At 37.6% G+C, this 23,809-nt stretch overlaps 1 protein-coding gene across 5 annotated transcripts in view; it reads right to left on the bottom strand.

Annotated features, from left to right (window-relative positions):
* The window catches only part of LOC137649990 (dmX-like protein 2), a 232,196-nt gene that overhangs the window by 70,557 nt on the left and 137,830 nt on the right, over nt 1-23,809 (bottom strand). For 4 of the 5 annotated variants that reach the window (XM_068382995.1, XM_068382993.1, XM_068382996.1 and 1 more), the window contains exons 40-46: nt 22,158-22,190; nt 13,866-14,033; nt 12,975-13,207; nt 11,956-12,128; nt 10,417-10,556; nt 9,108-9,349; nt 8,697-8,921 (exon numbers count right to left, since the gene is read on the bottom strand). In XM_068382995.1, the coding sequence (XP_068239096.1) occupies nt 8,697-8,921; nt 9,108-9,349; nt 10,417-10,556; nt 11,956-12,128; nt 12,975-13,207; nt 13,866-14,033; nt 22,158-22,190 (1,214 nt within the window). The remainder of the gene's footprint in view (nt 1-8,696; nt 8,922-9,107; nt 9,350-10,416; nt 10,557-11,955; nt 12,129-12,974; nt 13,208-13,865; nt 14,034-22,157; nt 22,191-23,809) is intronic. The other variant, XM_068382994.1, reaches the window with a different exon arrangement.

Below are 23,809 nucleotides of genomic sequence, written 5' to 3' on the forward strand. Positions count from 1 at the left end.
ATAGCCTCAAACTTCTTACTGGGCATAGTAGGAGATGGTCTGGGTCATCTGTTACAGAACGGAGACTAGAAATCCGAAAGGAGTCGAACCGAGGATCCGCTACCCCCGGATTCTGAGTCTTAGCAATAAACTCAGGGACGAATCTGAACGTTACCTCCCCCCATCCCCTTGAATGGGCGATGTCATACGAGAGACCATGAAGTTCGCTAACACACTTGGCCGAAGCCAAAGCTAGTGGAAACACCGTCTTCCAAGTTAGGTGGCAATCTGAAGCCTGGCGTAATGGTTCATAGGGAGGTCTCTTAACAGACCTGAGAACTCGAACCACGTTCCATGGAGGTCTCACTTCCGACTGAGGGCAGGTAAGTTCATAACTTCGTATGAGTAGGGAAAGTTCCAGCGAAGAAGAAATGTCCACTCCTTTCAGCCTGAAGGCTAGACTTAAGGCTGAGCGATAGCCTATCACTGCCGAGACTGAAAGGCGCATTTCTTCCCGCAAATACACGAGGATCTCCGCTATTGTTGGAATAGTGGCATCGAGTGGAGAGATACCCCTTCCACGACACCAACCACAGACGACTTTCCATTTTGCCTGGTAGACAGTTGCGGATAAATTTCGCAGATGTCCAGACATCCTGACCGCAACTTGTAGCGAAAATCCTCTCTCAGCGAGGATGCTGTGGCATGTGGTTGTTATGCGCTTGCGGGGAGGGGAATGCGGCAATGGCGACCTTGCCGTGCGTTGTCCAGCAGCCTCGCGAGCGAGAGGGTATTGACGCTCGCGCAGGGGCGCGTAATGGTGCTCGCGCGATGGAGAATACCCGGGGTCGCGCGCGGGCGATTGCGAATGGGCGAGCAGGAGAGTGATGGCACGTAGGAGCGGGCGCGGGAGACTGTGGGCACATGCGGGCGAGTGTTTGCGTGCACGTGGGCGCGCCGGATCAGGTGTTGGACACATGGGCGTGCGGGCGAGAGTTCGCGCGCCCCAGTAGATGTCGTAGGGCGCGCACGCGCAGGAGATACCCCTGGCGCGCGGGCGCGCAGTTGGAGCCTGTGCGCGTGGGCGCGTGTCAGGATGGCGGCGCGCAACTGCAAGAGAGAATGGGCGTGGACAACACTAAGATAACTGAAAAATTAATTTTCATTCAAGGGGTTAACTACTTGCTGTTATTGTTCAGTGGCTACTTTCCTCTAGGTAAGGGTAGAAGACTGTTTAGCTTTGGTAAACAGCTCTTCTAAAAGTTCAGTCAAAATTCAAACCATTGTTCTCTAGCTCTTGGTATTGCCATAGCCTTTGTACCATGGTCTTCCACTGTCTTGGATTAAAGTTCTCTTGCTTGAGGGTACACTCAAACACCATTTGTATCTTAGTACTAAACTAGAGAGGCCAAACTGTTACAGCGAATAAAGGAAAATGTGAAATTCTTAGACTTTTAGGGGAGATGTCTACATTCACCCAGCTTTGAGAGCAAACAATATCAACGTTCATAGAAACAATTATTTTATGGACATCTGGTGATACAGGGGGTACTTAAATGGATCTAAAGTTTAGGTCTGCAAGTTTTTATGCCTTTACCTGTGTGGCTGTGTACCAATTTCTGTATCTTAATAAATTATATTTTGGAAATTTATCCTCTTGTGTTTGTATTTTTTTACCATGATATCACAAATAGCCATACAAACCTCAGTCCCCTAATTAGAGAGATTGATTCAGAGCAAGCTGAAGTTGGTCGCTTAAGTTGGATAACATGTAGTTATCAAGCTGGTGAGGGTCTGAGGCAAGTAGCCCCACCCCCTTTCCAGCCAGAGAGGGTCTACTTTTGGCCTTTCATCCTAGGAATGAGAAGGCTGGTTGAGGAGGGAAGTTAGATTAAAGGATTCAGATTTGTATAGCTAGAAAAAATACAAATTACTTTTTATTCCTAGGTGACATAAAACCTTGTAGTTTATTAGGCAGACCCACTGCTTGGTGGGGTAGAAGTCCCTTGGAACCTAAATTATGGTTCATTTTCTTCCCTGGTAAAGATCACCGCTTGATCTGTGCACAAGCAGTGATGATCTCCGCAAACTTCTACCTGACTTTCATTGGAATGAAAGGCTGATAAGCCTTGGCCTACATGGAAGCATTTACCCAATCAAACTAGAGATCCCCCTCCACCAAAGGTATAGTTCTCTTCAGACCTTGACCAGAGAAGCAAGCAGATTGGGATACCACTCAGCCTGAGGCCCTCTGAGAGCCACAAGAGTTATCCTGAGTCATGACATAAACAATACTGTTGATTACAGACAGGATCAAGCTGAACAGCCAAACAGCGTACAGTTCCACCACGGATGTTGGAAGGAATATTTGAACACCGTCCATTGGTCAGGATCAGGGAACAGAGCACAGGGAGCTTCGTTTTCAGTCGGGTGGCTAACAGGTGGATCCCCGAAGAGCTCCACAGGGCTAGAAGCCTTTCCACTACATGAGAATTAGGGACCACTCTGCCCTACAACCTATTCCTGGTGACTGAGTGCGTCTGCTAATACAGTCCTCTTTTCCGGAATGTACCTTGCAGGGTGAAACACTGCCCAGATGTGTACTCACTTCTTCAGCTTGGAAAAAAAGATGCATCACCGTGCTCTCTTTCTTGGTGAAGTAGACCACGATGGTGGTGGTGTTACTCATCAACACTACTTAGTGCTTCCTCAAACATTCTTGGAATGCTTGCAACCCTAGGGAGGCTGCTTTCAGCTTGAGGACACTGATGTGCAAATGCCATTCTTCTTCGGTCCACACACACGCCCGGACTACCAGGTTGTCCAGGTATGCTCTCCACCCCACCTTCAACATATCCTAGATAATTTGCATCTGTGGAAGTGGAGAGTCGAATGGAACTTCCCAGGTGAGGATTTCCTCGTTGAACCACAGGCACAGACCATCCTGAACCTCCAGTCCCACTGGAAGAGGATGGAATGGGGGATCCCTGTCCGCTAACCAGGGATCCTTCAGATACCATTGGAGGCATCTCTGGTAGAGGCTCTGTGGGAAACAAGCTTCTCAGAGGAGAGGTAACAGAGAAGATATTGCTAGTGCCAAGCAGGTACTTGGATAGGAATGGTTGCACAACTTCCATAAGCCTGCTGATATTATTGTCTTATGGAAAGACTCTCACTGCAGGAGTATGGTGGCCAATGTGGTAACGTTCCTGACTGGTGAACGCCAGACTGGGGTTCAAGTCCTGCTCAAACTCTTTAGTTTCCTTAGTCGCTGCAATGTCACCATCCTTGTGAACTAAGGATGGGGGGTTTGGGGGAGCCTATAGGTTTATCTGCTGAGTCATCAGCAGCCATTTCCTGGCACTCCTTGGTCCTAGCTTGGGTGGAGAGGGGCTTGGGCACTGATCATGTATATATGTTTAATCTCTGGGGCATTGTCCTGCTCGATAGGGCAATGTCACTGTCCCTTGCCTCTGCCATTCATGAGCAGCCTTTAAACCTTTTAACCTTTAAACAGTCTGCGAAAATTTGTGAATACTTATCACCCTAGGGTGGGTTAACTCCTAACCTACCAATGCACTGCCCATTGCCTGTACTAGGTCAACTAACACACTAAGTCACCCACTGTACTGCTTACTTTTATTTTTAGTTTGTTTTTAACACAGCATAAGTATTGTATTAATGAATGGAAACATTTAAAAAAAGTGTACAGTACAAGTAATACATGCACGGTAATACTACAGTTCACAATAATACGAGTCACCCCTAATACTTACATATACAGTACATATAATATGTAGAGTAACAACAAAACACTGTTGTTTCTATCTAACAACACTCACTCATACTGTAGTGCATATTGCTGTAATACATGTACAGTGCTATCACTACAGTACAGCTCAATTAGCTAAGATAACACTCGTAAGTGTCTGCTGTTTTCGGAAGATTGAATCGTGCTGTTCAAAGTCACTGTACATGTAGCCTATATCTATATCAATACTGTAAAGTACAGTATTTCATATGCAGTACTATACAGTAGTAAATATAGCAATAACATCCTAGTATTATACAATGAATACATTAACACAATAAAAATTAACAGAAAACTTTATCAGTACAGTACCACTAACCATTTCTGTTCTATGTTCTATTATTATTATCAATTGCTAAACTACAACCCTAGTTGGAAAAGCAGGATGCTATAAGCACAGGGGCTCCAAAAATAGCTCAGTGAGGGAAGGAAACAAGGAAAAATTAAATATTTTAAGAACAATAACATTAAAATAAATATATCCTATATAAACTATAAAAACTTTAACAAAACAAGAGGAAGAGAAATAAGATAGAATAATCTGCCCGAGTGTACCCTCAACCAAGAGAGCTCTAACCCAAGACAGTGAAAGACCATGGTACATAGGCTATGGCACTACCCAAGACTAGAGAACAATGGTTTGATTTTGGAGTGTCCTTCTCCTACAAGAGCTGTTTACAAAGCTAAAGAGTCTCTTCTACCCATACCAAGAGGAAAGTAGCCACTGAACAAATACAGTGCAGTAATCCCTTGGGTGAAGAAGAATTGTTTGGTAATGTCAGTGTTGTCAGGTGTATGACAGAGGAGAATATGTAAATAATAGGCAAGACTATTCAGTGTGTGTGTGGAGAGAGGGAAAATGAACCGTAACCAGAGAGAAGGATCCAATGTACAGTAGGGTCCCGAATTACACGTGTTCTAATTACGCGATTCCTCAATTACGCGATCGATAGTTTTTAAAAATTAAATTTCCTGTATCTGCGAGGAGCATTCTAAATCCGCGAGTCAAGCACCGCGAAGCGTAGGAAATCTATTGTTTTCTTAATTGTATTGGGGGGGGGGATGGTTTCCCGATGTCTGAGAAGGGGAGGGGGAGAATGTGAGAGAAAGATTTCTGTTCAAACATTTTAAGACTAGTTTTGGATGAAAAAATGTTAAGGTTTGCCCATCTGTTGTGTGAACTTGTCGCTAGGCTAGCCTAACTGTCCAACACCTATATGTATACAGTAATATTCCATATTTGTACTAATTAATTTTTATACTTCCGTTGTGATTATGGTGAAAAATCCTTATTCATTAAACTTTAAATTAAAAACCATCAAAATCAACAGTGCCATTTGAAATATTGAAAAGTTTCCAAAAAAAAAAAAATCAACAGAACAGCATCGTCATGGGAACACCTTTGTTGTTTTCGTGTGCAAGACTACCGCTATCATCCAGTAGTAGTGCGTTGTGCTCCGTTTCATCTAAATTGTTTGAAATTCTTTTATATAGTACTTTTGAAACCAAAAATTAAATTAAATAAAGACTATTTTATATCATGCTACTGCCAAACATGTCACTACAACCAAACCCATTACTTTGTTTAGTACGTTCCATCGCCGATCATAACGAACTTGCTAACCAATTTTAACATCTGTCTATAGGTTAACTTTTGCGGCAAAAGATATCTTACCAGGTACTATGTAATAATAATGTTATAATTAATGTTGTTTTATTTATCCTTAGAAAATCAAAATAAATTAAATATGAGCAATTTTGTTTCGAGTTTTTTTTTTTCCTAAAAAAATGCCTCCTTAAAAGGAAAACGTTTTTTTTACGTTTCATCGTCGATCATAAACGCATTTACTTCTGAAGGTGATATTGAAGAGCTTTTACTAAAGATGTTATTATAAATAAAGATTATAAATAGGTGGTAAAATATCTATAATTAAAGTGTAGCAGCATCAAGAAATGTTGGGGTTTGCCCTTTACATAAGAATGTACTGTACATTGGATTAGACAGAACGTAGAAAAAATCAATTAGGGAAAAATCGGTATTCGATATCCTCTTCATCAGCATCGTCAATCGGGCTTTTTATTTTTTTTTATTCTCAGTCGCTAACTAGTTATCGCACTGTCAAGATCTGCACACATTCCGATAATTCACATTTGAAGGTTTTCTGGGAGAGGATGGATAGAGAAAATACCGAACTATATAAAATGTTTTTTTAACCTGTTAAGCGTCACCCACGTGATAAACCGTTCACCACGATCTACTCGGTACCACCTTCAACTGTATATTCCGTTCATGACTTTAATTGCCTTTTACAAGCCGTCAGTCTCGTGATATTACGTTTACTCGTATAGTAAGTATAGGATCACCACTTGGCAACACTCTCAGCATATGGGGACTGTGAATAGAAACTTATATGATGTCTGGCAACTATTTTTCTGAAGGTAGCTTGATGTTAGAAACTGGTTTCCTATCAGTGCGCTCGGGCGTTCATGCATAAGTGGTTATTTGTTGTTCCTTTTGTAATGAACGGTCTAAAGAGGAAGGTTATTTCTTTAGATGAAATAAATGATATTCTTGTTGAGGAATTTGATAATGAGAGCACAAGTTCTAAATCCTCCAGTGATAGAGTATATTGAAGAAACAAAGTTTTCTTTCGATGCCGAAAGCGAAAATGACTTCTCATTACCGAATGACTGGACAACGAAATTTCACAAAACTATAAAGGGAAAGGAAACGCCGAGAGAGAGAGAGAGAGAGAGAGAGAGAGAGAGAGAGAGAGAGAGAGAGAGATAGAGAGAGAGAGAGAATAAAGTGGATAAATAATGTACAAATGTATGACGAACATATTTGAAAACTATACAGGAAACGATATGAGAGAGAGAGAGAGAGAGAGAGAGAGAGAGAGAGAGAGAGAGAGAGAGAGAGAGAGAGAGAGAGAGAGAGAGAGAGAGAGAGAGACTTATCCCTTTCCTTTTGTTGCTTATCCAGGCGTAAGATTTACGATTGAAGATAAAAAGAACCCATTAGAATATTCAGTATTATGTAGCCATTTGAAATGAAATAATAGTAGTATTAATTGTTTTTTTACTCAACCATTTAATTAATATCCCTACTTTTAACTATAATTACGAATTATAAGCATAAAGAAATGATATTAACTTTGCAAAATTATCATTAGTGAAATGACCGCTCAGGGCAAAAAAAGCGTGACGGTACGTTAGCGGCAACCTGGTCCAGGAGGGACGCTTAGATGTTTTCTGGCAGAAAATTAAGGTAGATTATCGTACAGCAGCCTAGTGCACGCTTGCGCCTAGTGGCCGTGTTTACGTGTGGGAGTGTCATCATGGATATACAGTACTATACTGTAATTTTTAACTATTGCTAGATACTGTATCAAACCTTGAAAACCCTGTTTTGTTTTTTGTATCTATAGGAAATAATTCTACATTATTCGGAAAATACTGAAAACAGTAAGCTATGCATAGTACAGTAGTAAATACTACAGTCATAGAAAATTATCAAAACTTTAACAACTTTTTATTGTTTTATTTATCCATAAAAGAAATTTTGTACAGTATTTTATAAAAAAATCTATAAGAAGGATTTCTTACAGTATTGTTAAGATAAAAGCTACAGTATATATATATATATATATATATATATATATATATATATATATATATATATATATATATGTTTTATATATATATAATACATACATATATACATACACACATACATACACACACACAGTGTATATACAGTATATATATAGCTAGAAAGCTAGAAATGGAGTGAAAAAAAATTGACGGGTAGGTTGCTGTTTGCCGCCATGATGTGTTTCGAAATACACGAATTTCCAATTACACGAGGCCTTTCATCGACCAAATTCTCGCATAATTCGGGACCCTACTGTAGTACTGTCTGGCCAGTCAAAGGACCCTATAACTATCAAGCGGTAGTATCTAAACGGGTGGCTGGTGCCCTGGCCAACCTACTACCTATGCAGTAAGTCTGAAGTATCATGCAACTCGAGCCATCGAATGTTTGGCATAAGGGGTAATGTAATGCACAGTATGTATCACAGATTATACTAAAATCCCTATGTATATGCACCTTGAATATTTATAGGTTTTTTACATCACTTTTTTACATTACAACATAATTCTGCACAAAAAGGACCGAAGTGGGAGATGCCTTTGCAAGGAGAGAGAATGCAAGATTGAGGTCAAGTGACCCAGAGATAGAGTGTTGTGCTGCGTAGAGAGGGAAACGTCGAGAAGCATGACGGGTGCAAAGAAGCACAGTTGATACAAAATCATAGGGCCTCGAGAATACTTATTACGAAATGCGAATAGATTATTTTTTATTTAATAGGTTATACGGTTTTCTTTATCACAGATGACCAAATCTGTGAAGAGAGAACCTGCGAATATCGAGGGCTGACTGTACTTCAACCTCTATTAGGGTACAAGATTTGACTTCTACCTGTTCACAAATTTCAACAAATTGTGGCAAAATGCAAGAATCTGATCTCAATCCTGTAGTAACTGGCTCTCTGAGGAGGCTAGGATCAATCAAACACCCAACTGCTTGCTTCCATTCCATCTCTAACAGTTTTCACTTCCTGAAAAGTGAAAGAAAATTAACAAGTTTGACAATAGCTGATGAACATATGTATGCGTCAGCAGCCAAATCAAAAGTGAAGACTGGAAAGGGGTTGAGCAACTTCTGCCCTGCAACCTCACCAACTTGATAACCATTCCAGCTTGTGCTGAATCAATCTCCCCCATTAAAGGTCAAGGGTTTGTATGCCGCATAGGAACAATTTGCTTTTCTTTTGTCATCTTACACTCCCAACTTATACCCTTTGCATGAAGCTACTGTGAAATACAGTACTTATTTTACCTTTCTCATTAGTAGTGTGATAATTGACATTTCAGGGGGAAGGAACTGCTCTCTGTATGCTGGTTTTGCTTCTCCATCAGTGGAGGAACCTCGCGGGTCCTGAAAGCCTAACTGGCCTAAAAGTTTCATGTTGAACTTCATGCGTGTCTTCTGAAGACTTGAAATGGTGGAAAGGATCCTTTCGCCACTAACAGGTCCTGTTTCTTTTTCTAAGGAACTCTGGGTCTAAAGAAATGTGAAAAAAGAAATATATCTCACCATCATGTGATATTAAAAAACTGGATAGATCACCAGTTATCTTTATAAAAAGCAATCTTTACTTTAAACTTTAAGTCTGGAAAAATATCATTGCTTATTATTGCACACTAATAATTACTATAATAATTGCAAAAAATAAAAATTAATACTTACTGGTAAAACATTCGTTATGACCTTTAATAACTTTTTGACTCCACCTCCAAAGACAACAGCCCATTCTTTCTCAGAAAGTGGCTGGGCAACAAGACGATATAGGACATAAGCATCACTGGCTGATATTCCATGAACTAAAAGACTTAAGTATACAGCAACAAAGGCCTCGCACAGAAGAACATTCAACTTTGGTGTATCCTCATCTCGTTCTCGAGCAACAAGTGCTAAAAGGGAAGTCACCCCTGCAAAAAAATTATCATTGACCTTATTTATATAAAATGATTTTTGTATTCTATCTGCATTAATAAGCACACACTTAAAATTACATGCTACAATTTGATTTGGCAGAGCCATATAATCTTTTACAAACTAGACAGCTCTTCAATTTCTAATCTTTCACAAAAATGCTCTTAGGCTACGCTTGAGCATAAAAGCAGTCCCTAAGTCATCCCCATTTAAAAAGCTTCATCCATTTAATCCTATCTTTAAAATCATATTTAGGGAATACAGTGCAGTCTTGAAATTGTCAACTCCATTATTACAAATTTTGATAGTCTATAGTCTGGCATAGAAACTAAGGTGTTGATAGAAACCTTTATGATAGTAATTCTTCATATATATGTGAATAGTTAACTCATACACTATGATTCTTTCATTGCTCATGTAATGGATGGAGAACTTGAACTGATGTTAAGAATAAGATAGAACTATGATAAAGTAAAGTGTATTTTCTGAAAGGGTATAGTCTAAAAGCATTGAATACCAGATGTCCTTAACCCTTTTACCCCCAAAGGACGTACTGGTACGTTTCACAAAAGCCATCCCTTTACCCCCATGGACGTACCGGTACGTCCTTGCAAAAAAATGCTATAAATTTTTTGTTTTCATATTTTTGATAATTTTTTTGAGAAAATTTAGGCATTTTCCAAGAGAATGAGACCAACCTGACCTCTCTATGACAAAAATTAAGGTTTTTAGAGCAATTTAAAAAAAAATATATACTGCAAAATGTGCTGGGAAAAAAATAACCCCCTGGGGGTTAAGGGTTGGAAATTTCCAAATAGACTGGGGGTAAAAGGGTTAAAATAAATGTAAAGGTCAAGTTGTAGAATGTCTGGTTTTTGGAATGGTCATATTTGAATTAACCTGGGCATGCAATTGGTGGTTAATGGGTTTAAGGTTTTTTAACTATGTAGACTTTCAAAATACATACTAATCTGAGGCCCACCTAGTGCTTTACAATACTTTAAGTATGAAATAAAAATTTCATGGAATAACAAAAAATATTTAAAACTAAAAATAATCATACCTGGCCATTTAGCAGGGGCTGTGCATACTTGCAAAGGCTCATCTTCATGGGAGTGTCCATTCCGGAAGTCACGGCCAACTAAATGAGATTCACGATGAGCTACAGTTATGTGCTGGATGTCAACTCCTAATGCAGCCACTCTGTAACATTAGGCCAATACTCCTTAGTATCACTTAAATAACAACTAAGAGTAATGTAATCCCTCACCATATCGCAGTTCATATCGACTGCTCTCTCAGAACATTGAGGGTTTTCAAATATATTATATGTAAATCTACATTGCGGACGGTTTCTGAGGACACAAATTTTATGTGTTTTTGTATTCTAATTATTTTTTTTATTAAAAATATTCCTCTCTGGGCTTATAAATTAGTTTTAGGGCTTATAAAAGCATAAATTTTTATAGATAATAAAAAATATGAAAATCTATAAAAGGGAAAAAAATATACTATGGATATTTGCATCTACTTGGTGGGTTTTCAGCTATCAAGGAGGGGCTTGGAATATGACACCTTGATAACTTCAATAACTAATACACTTTTGATATAAAAAAATTGGAAGCACATTGAAAGATAACTGGTTCCAGATAAAATAATTTCTCATTTTAGCAGCATAATGTGCTACATGGATACAAAATATTTTCATTATAACAAAATGTGTTAAAGGAAAAGCAGTTGAAAAAAAATAATTATGAAATTTTGTTTCTAGCTACAAAACAATTCAAACTACCCTATGCAGATAAGATGATCTGAACGATAGCTTTTGTTGGTAAATCTTAAGAGCAAAATATCTTTAAGGAAGTTTTGCAGGTAGGGAACAAATAAAAAATGCCATCAAATACATCAGGTGAGACACATGTAGGAGAGGATTTTTATCTTTATTTTTCTACCAAGCAGTAGAGTTTTAAAGAGTACAAGAGAAGATACTTTAGGAAAAAATATTTTCTCATGTTATGATATACAAAAATTAAAATAAAAGCCTTAGAAGTACTGTACGTTGAACTGCCAGTAACTGTTCATACTATATGTATATTCACAACTGGGATAAAAATCCTCAGGTCACACAAAATGGCCTTGACAGGGCTATCAATACTATGCCACAATTATAGATCTAGGGTCATGCAAGAAAGAAATTGGCTACCGAAATAAATTTTAGTGGGGGGTTGGATTTTTCATGTATCGTAATAGTGACCTCAAAATAGTATTTTAAATGGAACTGAATTAAAGGTATGGTACAACACTAGTTAAACAGTATATCAACATAAGAAAAATAAAAGATGAGTCTCCCTTCACTCATTTGTACACATTCGCCTTTTTATCTCAATTCAGTGTAAATTAAAACAAAATGACAACACAAAATATCTACTATTCAGATTTCAAATACATAAAAAGTATTTACAAAAGAATTATCAAACCTTAAGAGTGAATGCACATAAGAAAGGAGAAAATAACAAAACAAATGCTATCTACTAATATTTGAAAAAAATCTTTATGAAATCATGCCAATTATAGAACTTCTACAAATTTTAGTACAACTTACCTGTGTTGAGCTTTAACAGTGAATGTTTCTGAATCACAAAGTGACTGGTAGATACACGCTGACAAGGCTGCAGCCAAATTTCTCAGCACATTAGCCTGGCACATTAGTTGAGAACCTGGATGAGACACGCCTGATATTTCCAGCAATGATTGTAAGAGTTCATGGGTGCCAGCCTGTAGATGAACACAGTTGCTTAAAATGGTGAGTTGAAACAATGGGAACACAATATTTCTACCCATGAGGTGATTTATATTAATACACAACAATAAATGTTTAATCTGGATATCTAATATGAGTTTTGGTAGAGCTCATAGTCAGAACAAAGGAGATATTACAAAGTGGAAAGGAAAGATGTTAACCTAAAGCTCAAATATTTTCTTTTATCTGGTTTTGGATCAGCAGGAATGCATAAGCTCTGAGGACAGATTTCTATTTTATAATCCTCTTAGAAAGTATCAAGGAGTAAAATACTGTCAAGCCATGATACATAGCACCTATAGATTAAAAAAAATCATCATCCCAGAATATAAGATTTAAATCTAATATGAAAAGTGAAGATGCAAACAGGAATACTAGTCTTTAGCTTAATAAAAACTATGTTATATTAAAGTTATACTTGTTTTAAATACACTTATTTAAATATGACAGTAAAGTCTAATATTACATCAAGTTTAATTATCGTTGACACCAAATTGTGGACCGATCTTTCTTATCATTTAGTTATATAGTTGAATTGGGGAACTTCAGAAGTTCAATCTTTGTGGTCTAGTTTTTTGTTGAGGAAGTGTTTTAAATTTCATTATATTGTATAATTCATCTGTAACTTACTTATCTAACTTTATCCTTCATCTTAATCTATTTATTAATTTTATTTACATCTTATAGTTTATTCTTTACTTCTTTTTTTGTTTTACCTACAGGGGCCATTGGGCTTGTGGCATTCTGCTTTTCCAATTAGAGTTGCAGATTGGTTTACAATGATGATAATGACAATACTAATAAACAAATATAATACACACCTGCAAGTGGCGAACAGGATCTGACACGACCGTCTTGTTGGAGGCAATGGAGGCAGATAATAAGGGAAGTGTCGTAGGAAAAGGTAAAGGAGATAATAATTGCTGTTTACTATTTTCTTGCTGGAGTTCTTGCAGGAGCAAAATCAACTCCATTCTAACAGATGCTAGTCCACCTCCACTGGACCCATGCAGTGAACAGTAACTGAGCAGTGTCCGTAATAGTTGTTGATTAGCTGAAAGGACAGTGAAGGATGCATAAACAGTTGCAAAACAAGTTTCTGCAGTGACAAGACGTTGCCCATTTAAGCATCTAGGAAGTTAATGGAAAAGGGGATTTTAACAATAAAATTTGTTATTTCTATACTCACCTTGTCCCTATTGCTTCTTCTCAAGTAGGTCTCTCAATTGATATTTACCTCTACAATTAAAAAAAAGGATTTGTATGCTATGGAGGAGTAAACAACGTATTAGAAGAATACACTAACTTAATTTCAAAATTTTTTGTGCCAAAAGTACAAGAAACCTACGTAAAGGTAGAATTATGGCAATTGACTGCACTGAACACAGCAAGTCAAACTGCTGGAAATAATATGATTCTTCCTTGTTAGTCATATGATCAGAAGACCTACTTATTCCCACATTTATCTTTTCAGACTTCCATTTCATTTCTCAGTGAGAACATTTTCCACCAAATATCACATAAAGCAGCCATATCCTTCCTATCAGAATGCTTCATTTGAAAGAGGCATCTAAATTCTATTCATGTTGTTAAACTACTAATAATGAAGGCTACCAAGATAAAATATACAATATCCCATACAGACCCATAAAAAATAAGATTTCCAGATTTAGAACATGACTTGTTACCTAAAAGTTGCAACTGAAACTTACCCATTAGCCATCGTTTCCGTTTTGCTGCTCTTTCTAGTTTTTCTTCAAACTCTAGCTTCTCCTGCTGCAGTATCTCGTGTAGTGTAGATGGCTCATTAATATTGATTGGGGATGGGACTGGAATTTGTTCTGCCTCATCAGCAGGGAGTGACTTGATGAGATCCGGCCCTGAACAAAATCAAATTAAAATTCTTATCACAAACTGGAGATCATAATTCCTTACATAGTTCCTGATTTACATAGAAATTTTACATAAAAACATATGACTTTCCTCAGAAAACTATACTGTATACTTTTATATAAAAAAAAGTTTAACAATAACATTACATCAACCAATAAAAACCCAATTGAAATAAAAAAGCTACCACCTATATTTTACTCTGACAACCTCAGCACTGGAAATGCTATTATAATTAACGCTTTGTCAAAGTTATTTGCATTATGATTAAAATCGAATAAGAAAATCTATCTATCTATTTACCAAGACACTTTCCCCAATTTTGGGGTGTAGCCGACATCAAACAAAAGAACAAAAGGGGACCTTTCCTCTCTTTGCTCCTCCCAACCTGACGAGAGATTCAGCCGAGTTTGGCTGGTACTGCTAGGGTGCCACAACCCACCCTCCCCCGTTATCCACCACAGATGAAGCTTCATAAGCTGAATCCCCTACTGCTGCTACCTCCGCGGTAACCAAGGCGACAGGAGGAAGCAGCAAGGCCTACCAGAAATGCGTCACAATCGCTCACCATTCATTCCTATTTCTAGCACGCTCTCTTCCTCTCTCTCACATCTATCCTCCTATCACCCAGAGTTTTCTTCACTCCATCCATTCACCCAAACCTTGGCCTTCCTCTTGTAATTCTCCCATCAACTCTTGCATTCATCACCTTCTTTAGCAGACAGCCATCCTCCATTCTCTCAACATGGCCAGATCACCTGAACACATTCACATCCACTTTAGCTGCTAAATCATTTCTTACACCCGTTCTCTCTCTCACTACTTCATTCTTAACCCTATCTAATTGAGATACACCAGCCCTTTATTCTTTACAACTCCCTACACTGCCCCCAACACTTTGCAACCTTCATTCACTCTCTGACGTACATCTGCTTCCACTCCACCATTTGTTGCAACAACAGACCCCAAGTACTTAAACTGATCTACTTATTCAAGTACTTACAAAAAATCCTTTGAACAAATGTGGAGACAAACACATATGATCCATTGCTCAACTTTTTTTGGCTACCTCAGAATAATGAACTACAGAATACAAGCTGTTATCTAAAATAATAAAAGTTTCAAATACTTTCCCATACACAAAAGTAAATTTATTCAATACTAAAAGGAAACTAAAAAATTTAGAGGATGATATATCTAAAAAATAAAATATGTGAGAAGGTGGCTTGGAGTACCTTACAAGGTTATGAGACTGATAAAACGAAAAGTGCGATGCCACCCTACACTACAGGAAAAAGAAAGTTACAGTACATAAGAATTGTGCTGTCTTTGATTAAGTGAATTATATTTTTTTTTAATTCTTTTAAAAAGGCATATTAAGAATGGAATGGAAACACTAAAAAATTCATAAGCTAAGACTACATTCCACTCATCATAAGTAAAGTATGACAGCCAATAGCCTAAAACTCACTTAGACCAATAGAATTGATAATTTACCAAGTTTTCCTAATTATGTGATGATATATTCTCCTCTGAAATATTAAAAAAAATGAAGCGTGTGCTGAATTTAAGTGAAAAAAAAATACAAAATGAACTTAACAATTCATAAATTCCATAAATTATCTTAAATCAGATTAAAACATAAGACGTACCATAACAAAAACAAGGACTCTACAACACAAGATATATTAGATATTTTAGTGTAATGCATAAAATTACTCAGAGAAAGAGAGAATGAGGCAATATTTCAGCAGAATAAACACAAGACCATATTAGTTGTTATCAGGATATACAAATTTTGCATTTAAGTTTGTCAAGCATGATTGGTGAAGAATGGCTCTACTGAATAACAGATAAGACAAACACAAAAACAAAGAGGCTATTCACAAGAAAATGGCTGGTATAGTACTATCTTCCAACATTTAGAGTTATCTTTAACAAGAGTATTTAGAGTTATCTTTAACAAAACCTCAAATAGGGCCTACTGTTATACTTTAAGTTTACTTGGTAATGTGTGAGGTTGACATTTTGTAATGTCTGATTATGAAGAAATCCGAAGTAAAAGACCAATAAATAGAAGGAAGATTTTACTTAAAAATTCCATCAGCCCAATAATGACTCCATTCTTGAGAGTGCCTAACCCTCAACAAAAGTTTCTTTATGATACAAAGGAAGGATGAGATATCAGAGGATAAAAAATTCTGGACACTAATCACTAGGAAATATATAACAGGTAAAAGATATTGGATAAAGGTACTCTATGTGGAGAGTTCTTCTACCCCATTAATCATGCTTTTCATCTGTAGATGAAACTGTACTTTACTGACAGATGTAAGAATCCCCCACCACCAAAAAAATATTGTGAACCACACAAAATTTTAGTGCCACTTGCAGTTGCATATCTTATACTGACTTGACAAATAACCTCAAGTGTGTTCCATAAGCAACTTAACATTAGATCCCCTGCCAATCCTAAGCTGAATGAGAACTTCCTTCCAAAGGAAATCCCTGAAAATTAAACTGCCCTAAACTGCCCCTTACATATTAGATGACAACTATAGTACAAATGGGGAATGGGGATTCAGGATAACACTAACACTGTATGTGGAAAACAAAATGGGCAGTAAAGGGATTACAAGGATTGGGGAAGAAAATGCTCTTAAGGGAGAATTTGGTTCACAACATGAAGTGAAAATATCCCTCTAAGATAGTTATAAAGATTTTTTAGTTGGACACAATTCTAAGGTTATTAAAAGGTAATTTAAGTGCTGCACGGTTATCAAGTCTTAAAATTTGTTTAGCAAATATTCGTATTCTAGTCATTAGGAACAGCTTGGATGGATCTATAGATACATGATACGCATAATTCCTTACAATTGAAATACTTTCTTTGAATAGAAATATCATACAAACCTTAGTACTTTAATAAGTGTATGGCTTCAATGAAGTCATACCCAAATTAAAGGATGATGGTAGGAACAAATAAAACATTCTAGTTTATATATGAACAAAAATTGAATGAGGAAAATTCCATTTGGGTGGTAGATACCTGGATGGTTCAATTCTTTTATCATCTACTGTACATGTTTTTTATCTGGTGCATGAAAAAGCACATGCATAGGAATTAAAAGAAGCAGTGTTACAATAATAAATAAAATATAAATTAAAAAAGTAGATTGGATTTTTCTTTGCTATATAAACTTGAGCCCTTTAAAATAGGGAATGTCTACGGTGGACCTGGAACAACTGTTGAAATTGTTAACGAGGTAGGTGGTGAGAGCAAGCGTGTATCCCCACTCACTCCTGTCAAAGATCCTTCACATTTGACCTTCGACTCAGGATTGAGAGGTGTGGTACAATACCAAGAACTAATGTATTCAAGGACTTGTGGGTACAGTATACTCCCTTAAATAAAAGGCTGTGAAGGTTGTTTGCCACTTTCAAAATCCTTCCTTACCTGTTTGACTGCATATTCTTTGAAGTCTTAAGTGGAATTATTACCTCTGACTTCATGAGCTCTAGTTTGAGCTGGTATCTTGAATCCCTCAAAGGTCTCACAAATCCAGAAAGAGACTGTTCTTGACACTCTTGGCATCTCTTTCATGGTTCTGTCAGTCCCATGGGAGAGTCACAGACAGGTACTAATCTAAGATGTTAAGTCCTCTTCATATAGCACAATAGAGCCTTCACGGGACACACAAGCATTTCCTCTTAATTACCACCCAATGCTCAATGGAGTTGGTATGGAGAAGGACTCAAACTTTGGTTGTGTGACGATGGGTTCTGGGTTTGGTCATGAATTTTCAAGCCTGGCATAAACACAAAAGTCTGTGACACTCACCAACTCTTTTCTCCAAAGCTGCTGATTGTTAAAAGACAGTCTTGAGAATTAAATCACTGACTGATGACTTTTTAAAGGCTCATATAGGGCATGTGAATGACTTAAGAACATGGGTCACTTCCCATTTTGGGGGCATGAGGACCCGAAGTGAGAAAAACTGCTCGAAGCTCTTCACAAGCATCAACTTCCATGAGGAGGAGAGGTTTTTGCTCTTCAGTCAGAAGATAAGGATCAGGTGTAGCCTTCCCCAGTTGTGACTGAGACGCACTTCTTAGTAAAGATCAGCGAGTAAGCCTGCACTACAGATGCTAACAGATTGAGATATCACTCGGCTTGTGACTCTCCAGGAGCAAATGGTGATCAACACTTATTTGACCGGTCAGAAAATCAGACTGAATTGGGAAAGGCATAAGTTTCTCCAGAAGTATCTGGCTGACAGCTCTACAGCACTATTTGCTGACCAGATATACATCTGCTTATCAACTTGCAAAGAGATAAGATATCTCTTTCCTTGCTTGCTGATGTAAGCTACTACGATAGTGTTGCTGCTCATCAACAATGCCAAGTGCTTCCTCAAACATTCTTGGATTTCTAGTATATCCAAAAAGTTGAAGCAAATGTATTTATTCTGCTGACCAAACACCAGATGTGACAAGGTTGCCCAGGTAAAAGCCCACACTCCTTCGATCGATGCATCTGCGAATAGTTGCATGTCTTGGGGCAGAGAGTTGAGGGGCTCCACTGGTGAGGTTTCCTTCATACAGCCACCAGGAAAGATCAGCCCACACCTCCTGTCAGATTGGAACAAATCAGAACAAGGTACATCCGGGGGTCAACCAGTGATCCTCCAACACCAGTGAAGGGATCTCTGGTGGAGATGATCATGAATCCCCTGAGGAATGAGTTTCTCAAATGAAGAAGGGTGGCCGAGAAGAATTGACAACGTCGAGCTGAAGTACCCTCTGGAAAGAGTGGTTGCACCAACTATCTAAGCTTTCTAATGCTCTTGTCTAATGGAAAGACTCTTGGTTGGGCATGAGATTTGACTTCTCCCAATTTATCACAATCCCACAGTCAAGAAGGATATTTCGATCCTGAAGCAAATGCCTCTACGAGGGGGCCAGGAACAACTTATTGTTGGGATACATGAAAAGATGTATTCCATATGAGTGACCCAAGCTGAACACCTGGAGAGTAGTGCAGTCTGAACACAGGCAGGGTCTAGAACTGGTACATCACTCCGTTGAGATAGAAGCAGAGGTACTTCCGAGAGGACTGATGAATGGGCACTTGGAAGCATGCATTCTTTAGGTTCACTGAAAGCAAGAAGCATTCTCTAATGGAGTAGTGGAGCTCAGTACAAAACATACGGTTCCATCCTAAACCTGATCGCTGTACAAACTTGTTCAGGGGAGAGAGGCCGATCATCAGTCTCCAGCCCTCAGACGACTTCTTCTCCCAGAGGAGTAGACTGTACAAGCCTAGAGAACTATCTCGAATGCCTTCGAGAGGAATCTTCTCCAGCATCCCTTTAACTTTGGCACAATGCTAGACCCTTTGCTGATACTGGGAGATAGTTATGAACACAATTGGTCTGCAAGATATGGGCAGGCTACCAGTCTTTTAAAGGTAGTAGTAGCCATTCCGAAGACACTCACTACCAAAGGCTTCGACCTATTTTCTGCCAGGTTGCCCAATGGCCTGCCAAGCATACCCCTACTAGCAAAAAAAGTCGAGGGGGGATTCCAATGAGCATTCCCCTCTATTTCCGTGCCTCAAGTACTAAACTAATCAGGTTGGGGGCATCAGAAAGGATGTACTTGCACAGGAGCCTTCCAAACAGAAGAAATTGCATGTGGACCTCATCAAGGCCTAGAGAAGGTTGAGGCAACATGGCCGCACCAAAAGTTTTGTCCGCAGATGCCCTCGAAAAGCCATGACCCTTGAAGGGGACTGTGTGGTGGATCAGGGAGTCCTGCAAAGCAGATCTCCACTTCTCGACCGCCGCTTGCATGACTCCTCAACAAAATTAACGTGGACCCTTGCACCAAAGCATTCCAAAGTAAGTTACCTCTAGAACACCTAGTTTTGAGAATTGGGACACCAGAGTCCATCACTTTCAAACCCCAGTTGCCTCACTAGTTTGCTGCATGGTGTGATAAAAAAGATCAATATACAACACTTGTCTATTGTACTTCTCCAAAATGTCAGTAGTTGATAACCCCGCCGTATTTGTGAAGTATGTCACGACGAGTGATTACTGAACAAGCCCTGAGACTGCTTGGATGGTCACCATGACATGTCTCTGTGGCTACCGACTTGGAAGCCAAGAAGGGTGTGCCTTCTGATCCAGATTATTAGTATTATTACTATTATTACTTGGTAAGCTACAACCCTAGTTGGAAAAGCAGGATGCTACAAGCCCAGGGGCCCCAACAGGGAAAATAGCCCAGTGAGGAAAGGAAAAAAGGAAAAAATATTTTAGGAACAGTAATAACATTAAAACAAATAATTCCTATATAATCTATAAAAACTTTAACAAAATAAGATGAAGAAAATTAGATAGTGCACACATCAAAGGGTCAATCTGAAGTAGCCTTAGCTACCAGCTCCTTCAATTAGACATTGAAGGCCTACCTACAAGATCAAACGTGTCATAGGTGGTCTGCAAGGAAGAGCTTCCAGTACATGTTGAAATGCTCGATCACCTCCCACTCCTCCAACGCTGAAAAAACTTTCCAATGTAGACCTGAGTTCTCCCTACTCCTAAAGCATACACCCTGGGAGCAAGCCAGGGGTATATACACAGAAGCTTTAGCAAACGGCAAGCTCAATGAGGAGCTTAATGTACTAAACAGTCACTCTGGCATTGTAATGGGCATTGCCAAGAATGAAACCGGAGAAGATTTAGCCTACCTGTTCTTCAAAGAATACATCTGCCTTTAACAGGCCACAAACTACAATTAGTAAATGGGAATAATTGCAAACAATCATGCGCACAGCGAGTGGATCTATTTATTGTGGGTTAAGTCATAAACAAAGGCAGTATCCAACCTACACTGGCATTTCTGCTTCGTTCCATTATGAACATAAGCAAATATCAACCAATGAAACTAGAATGCTTAAGAACAAAATTTAACAGCCTTGGATAGGAAACAATAGTACGACTGTTCTGTACTCTTTGTGGCCATAAACAAAACTGAAGAAACTTTGACATAAAAGTGGGTTAAGCTACTTGCCAGTATTCACCGCCTGTCATTAACTACCTCGTTAATGATTCCAATGGGCATTCTACCACCTATGAAGACATTACCTATTTTAAAGAATGAAACATTTATATATGCACAGGAACAAACGCTGAAGTAATTCCTATGAGTGAATGGACTTCATGCTCTATACAATAATATCTCGTTTTTCTGGCAAAAAATAAAAAAATCTGAAAACTAAAATAATCGAGAATTCAATTACCAACAAACGTAGAGAATACCTAGCAATGAGGTAATAGTCTGCTTCTCATTGTTATTGGTTATAAAGTAGAAATGCAACAAAATATTGTCAAATAAGGTTTTGATATTGTTCAAAAAACTATAATGTACAAAATTAGCAATAAATAATAAACAGTAATCTGAAGAATTGAATGGTTAAAACTAAACGATCCCTTAATTTCTAATTCTGCAGTTATGAACAAAAAGAAAAGACACTAACTTTCATAATTGGAATATATGCAATACCTGATTAACTTGAGAGCCAGTCAGGTTTTCAGTCAAATTAACCCTTCGGACATACATAACATTACATATTGATGTAAGCTACAAAGGGATTAAATTATGATGATTAAAATAGTGGAATTATTATTCTTTTAAAATTTTTTGATTAATCTAAAGATATTTCTGTTATATCTTCAAGATCACAAGTTTTACCAAATCATTCCATAGAGTTTTAATACTATATACTAGAGAATATAAGAGTTTACACAGAATATCCATCATTTTTTTCTTAGTTTGACCTCCCTGCCTAACCAGCATGTAAGCATAAATGTAATCTAGGCACAAATTCTCAGCCAGGAATGATATTCAACACATGGCATTGAAGATGAATAAATGCACTGAAACTGGATGGTAAGGAATATCTGGTGTAATCAAATGTTATGCGGGTGAACAAATATTTCATAGAAGAAAAACACTCCACCACCTCAAAGCACATTAGCATATATCAACAAAGCTACACTCAGCACCTGTGTCCCAAATCTTGTAGGTCATTTACAATTACTTACCCCAGTCAAAATCCTGCAACAGGCTGAAGTTAGCTGTGATACAACCAAATAAAACTTTAAAAACAAATGAAATAAATTAACAACAGACCCTCACCATATGATTACATTAATGTCCAATTTAATGGATTGTCTAAGTTATGACTCATTGATGGAAACCAATCTCATGAATGCTTCTGATGGCAATTCCCCCTATACTAACATACTATGTAATTGAGCTTATCAAATCTACCATAATGCATTTGGCATGGGTTATAAAATTGCAGCCACAGGCTGGGCAATGGGCCTAATGAGGGTATTCAGTGACATCTGTAATGCCTTTGTAAAAGTCTGAAATTTTCCTCTATTCTTAGAATATCTATGAAGGAGGAACAATTACTCATTTCAATATACATGAGTCCTGCCACAATTCTGATTAATTCTGAATAAACTTTTGGAAGAATATGAAGTAACATCCCTTAAGAGACAGATATATACTGTATGCTCAATATAATATGACTATAACAGATTTAAAGAAAATATTGCACTTAATACAGTATGTGCATAACAAACAAAACGACTTATCTATCCACTATGAGGTTACCTAGCGCTCATTTTGGCAGTCATCTCAATTGAAAAACGTTAGTATGATCTGAGATAATCTAGAGTATGTAGTATAATAGTAAGATAAAAAATAAACTTTCATGGAAGTGTTTTTAGTCTTTGAGATAAATCTCTTTTGTTGGGACAAGAGCAGGAACTAGACCATCAGTACTGAAATACAGTACTGTACAGTGTATAGCATAATTCATTCACTACCAAACAATTAATATTAATGTGTTTATATTGTATTGCATTCCATGACTTACTGAATTTCAGAATTCAAATTCAAATTACAAAATATATATACATTATAGGTATATCAAAGCCCAAATCCTCACAAGCTGTACAAAATCAGTCCGTTACATAACAACATGCAAGGTTGTTTGTACACAGATTAAGGAACAAAAATTAGTTATTGATCCCCCATGGAACAAGTTAGTGGAAAATATACAAAGTGCAAAATAATAATGACACATTAAACAAATAATCTCCAACTGATGCATGAACAGCCATGAAAGAAACGTCAAAATCTTTTAAACAAATCAGTTACAGTATCTCCCAAATTGAAAATGCTGTAATAGTAAGAAGTATAAAGTGAGCAGAATATAATGAGCTAATTTCTAATTTTTTTTTAATCTTAGAAAGAGAGTGAGAGAGAATGAAGGGGAAAGAGGAATTCATTTACTTATTTCTTGATTCAGTCCTACTTGAAACTTATTGCACATTATATTTCCCCGGGAAGATTTAACATACTTAAAATATTTGCTATTACCTTTGAAGTTCTTCCCTTGGACCTAAAGCTTGTTTTGTACTTCATTTTTTCACTGGGTTGAATTAATTAATTAAAGCTGACTTGAGTACTTCATAGTACAGTACTCCTTGAATAATACTATCCAGATTTAATTCATTATGAATAGTATTTTTTATTTGCATAAAGTATAATTTAAATATATTTTCCTTATATCCTGAGATTTTTGAATAACTTATAAGCAGCACTGTAAGAAGACTACCTGAAATCTGATATACAGTTTACAGTACTGTTAATCACTGGATAACCTTCTTTCAATCATTAG

The sequence above is a fragment of the Palaemon carinicauda genome, chromosome 11, assembly GCF_036898095.1.
Source record: "Palaemon carinicauda isolate YSFRI2023 chromosome 11, ASM3689809v2, whole genome shotgun sequence".
Lineage (NCBI taxonomy): Eukaryota > Metazoa > Arthropoda > Malacostraca > Decapoda > Palaemonidae > Palaemon > Palaemon carinicauda.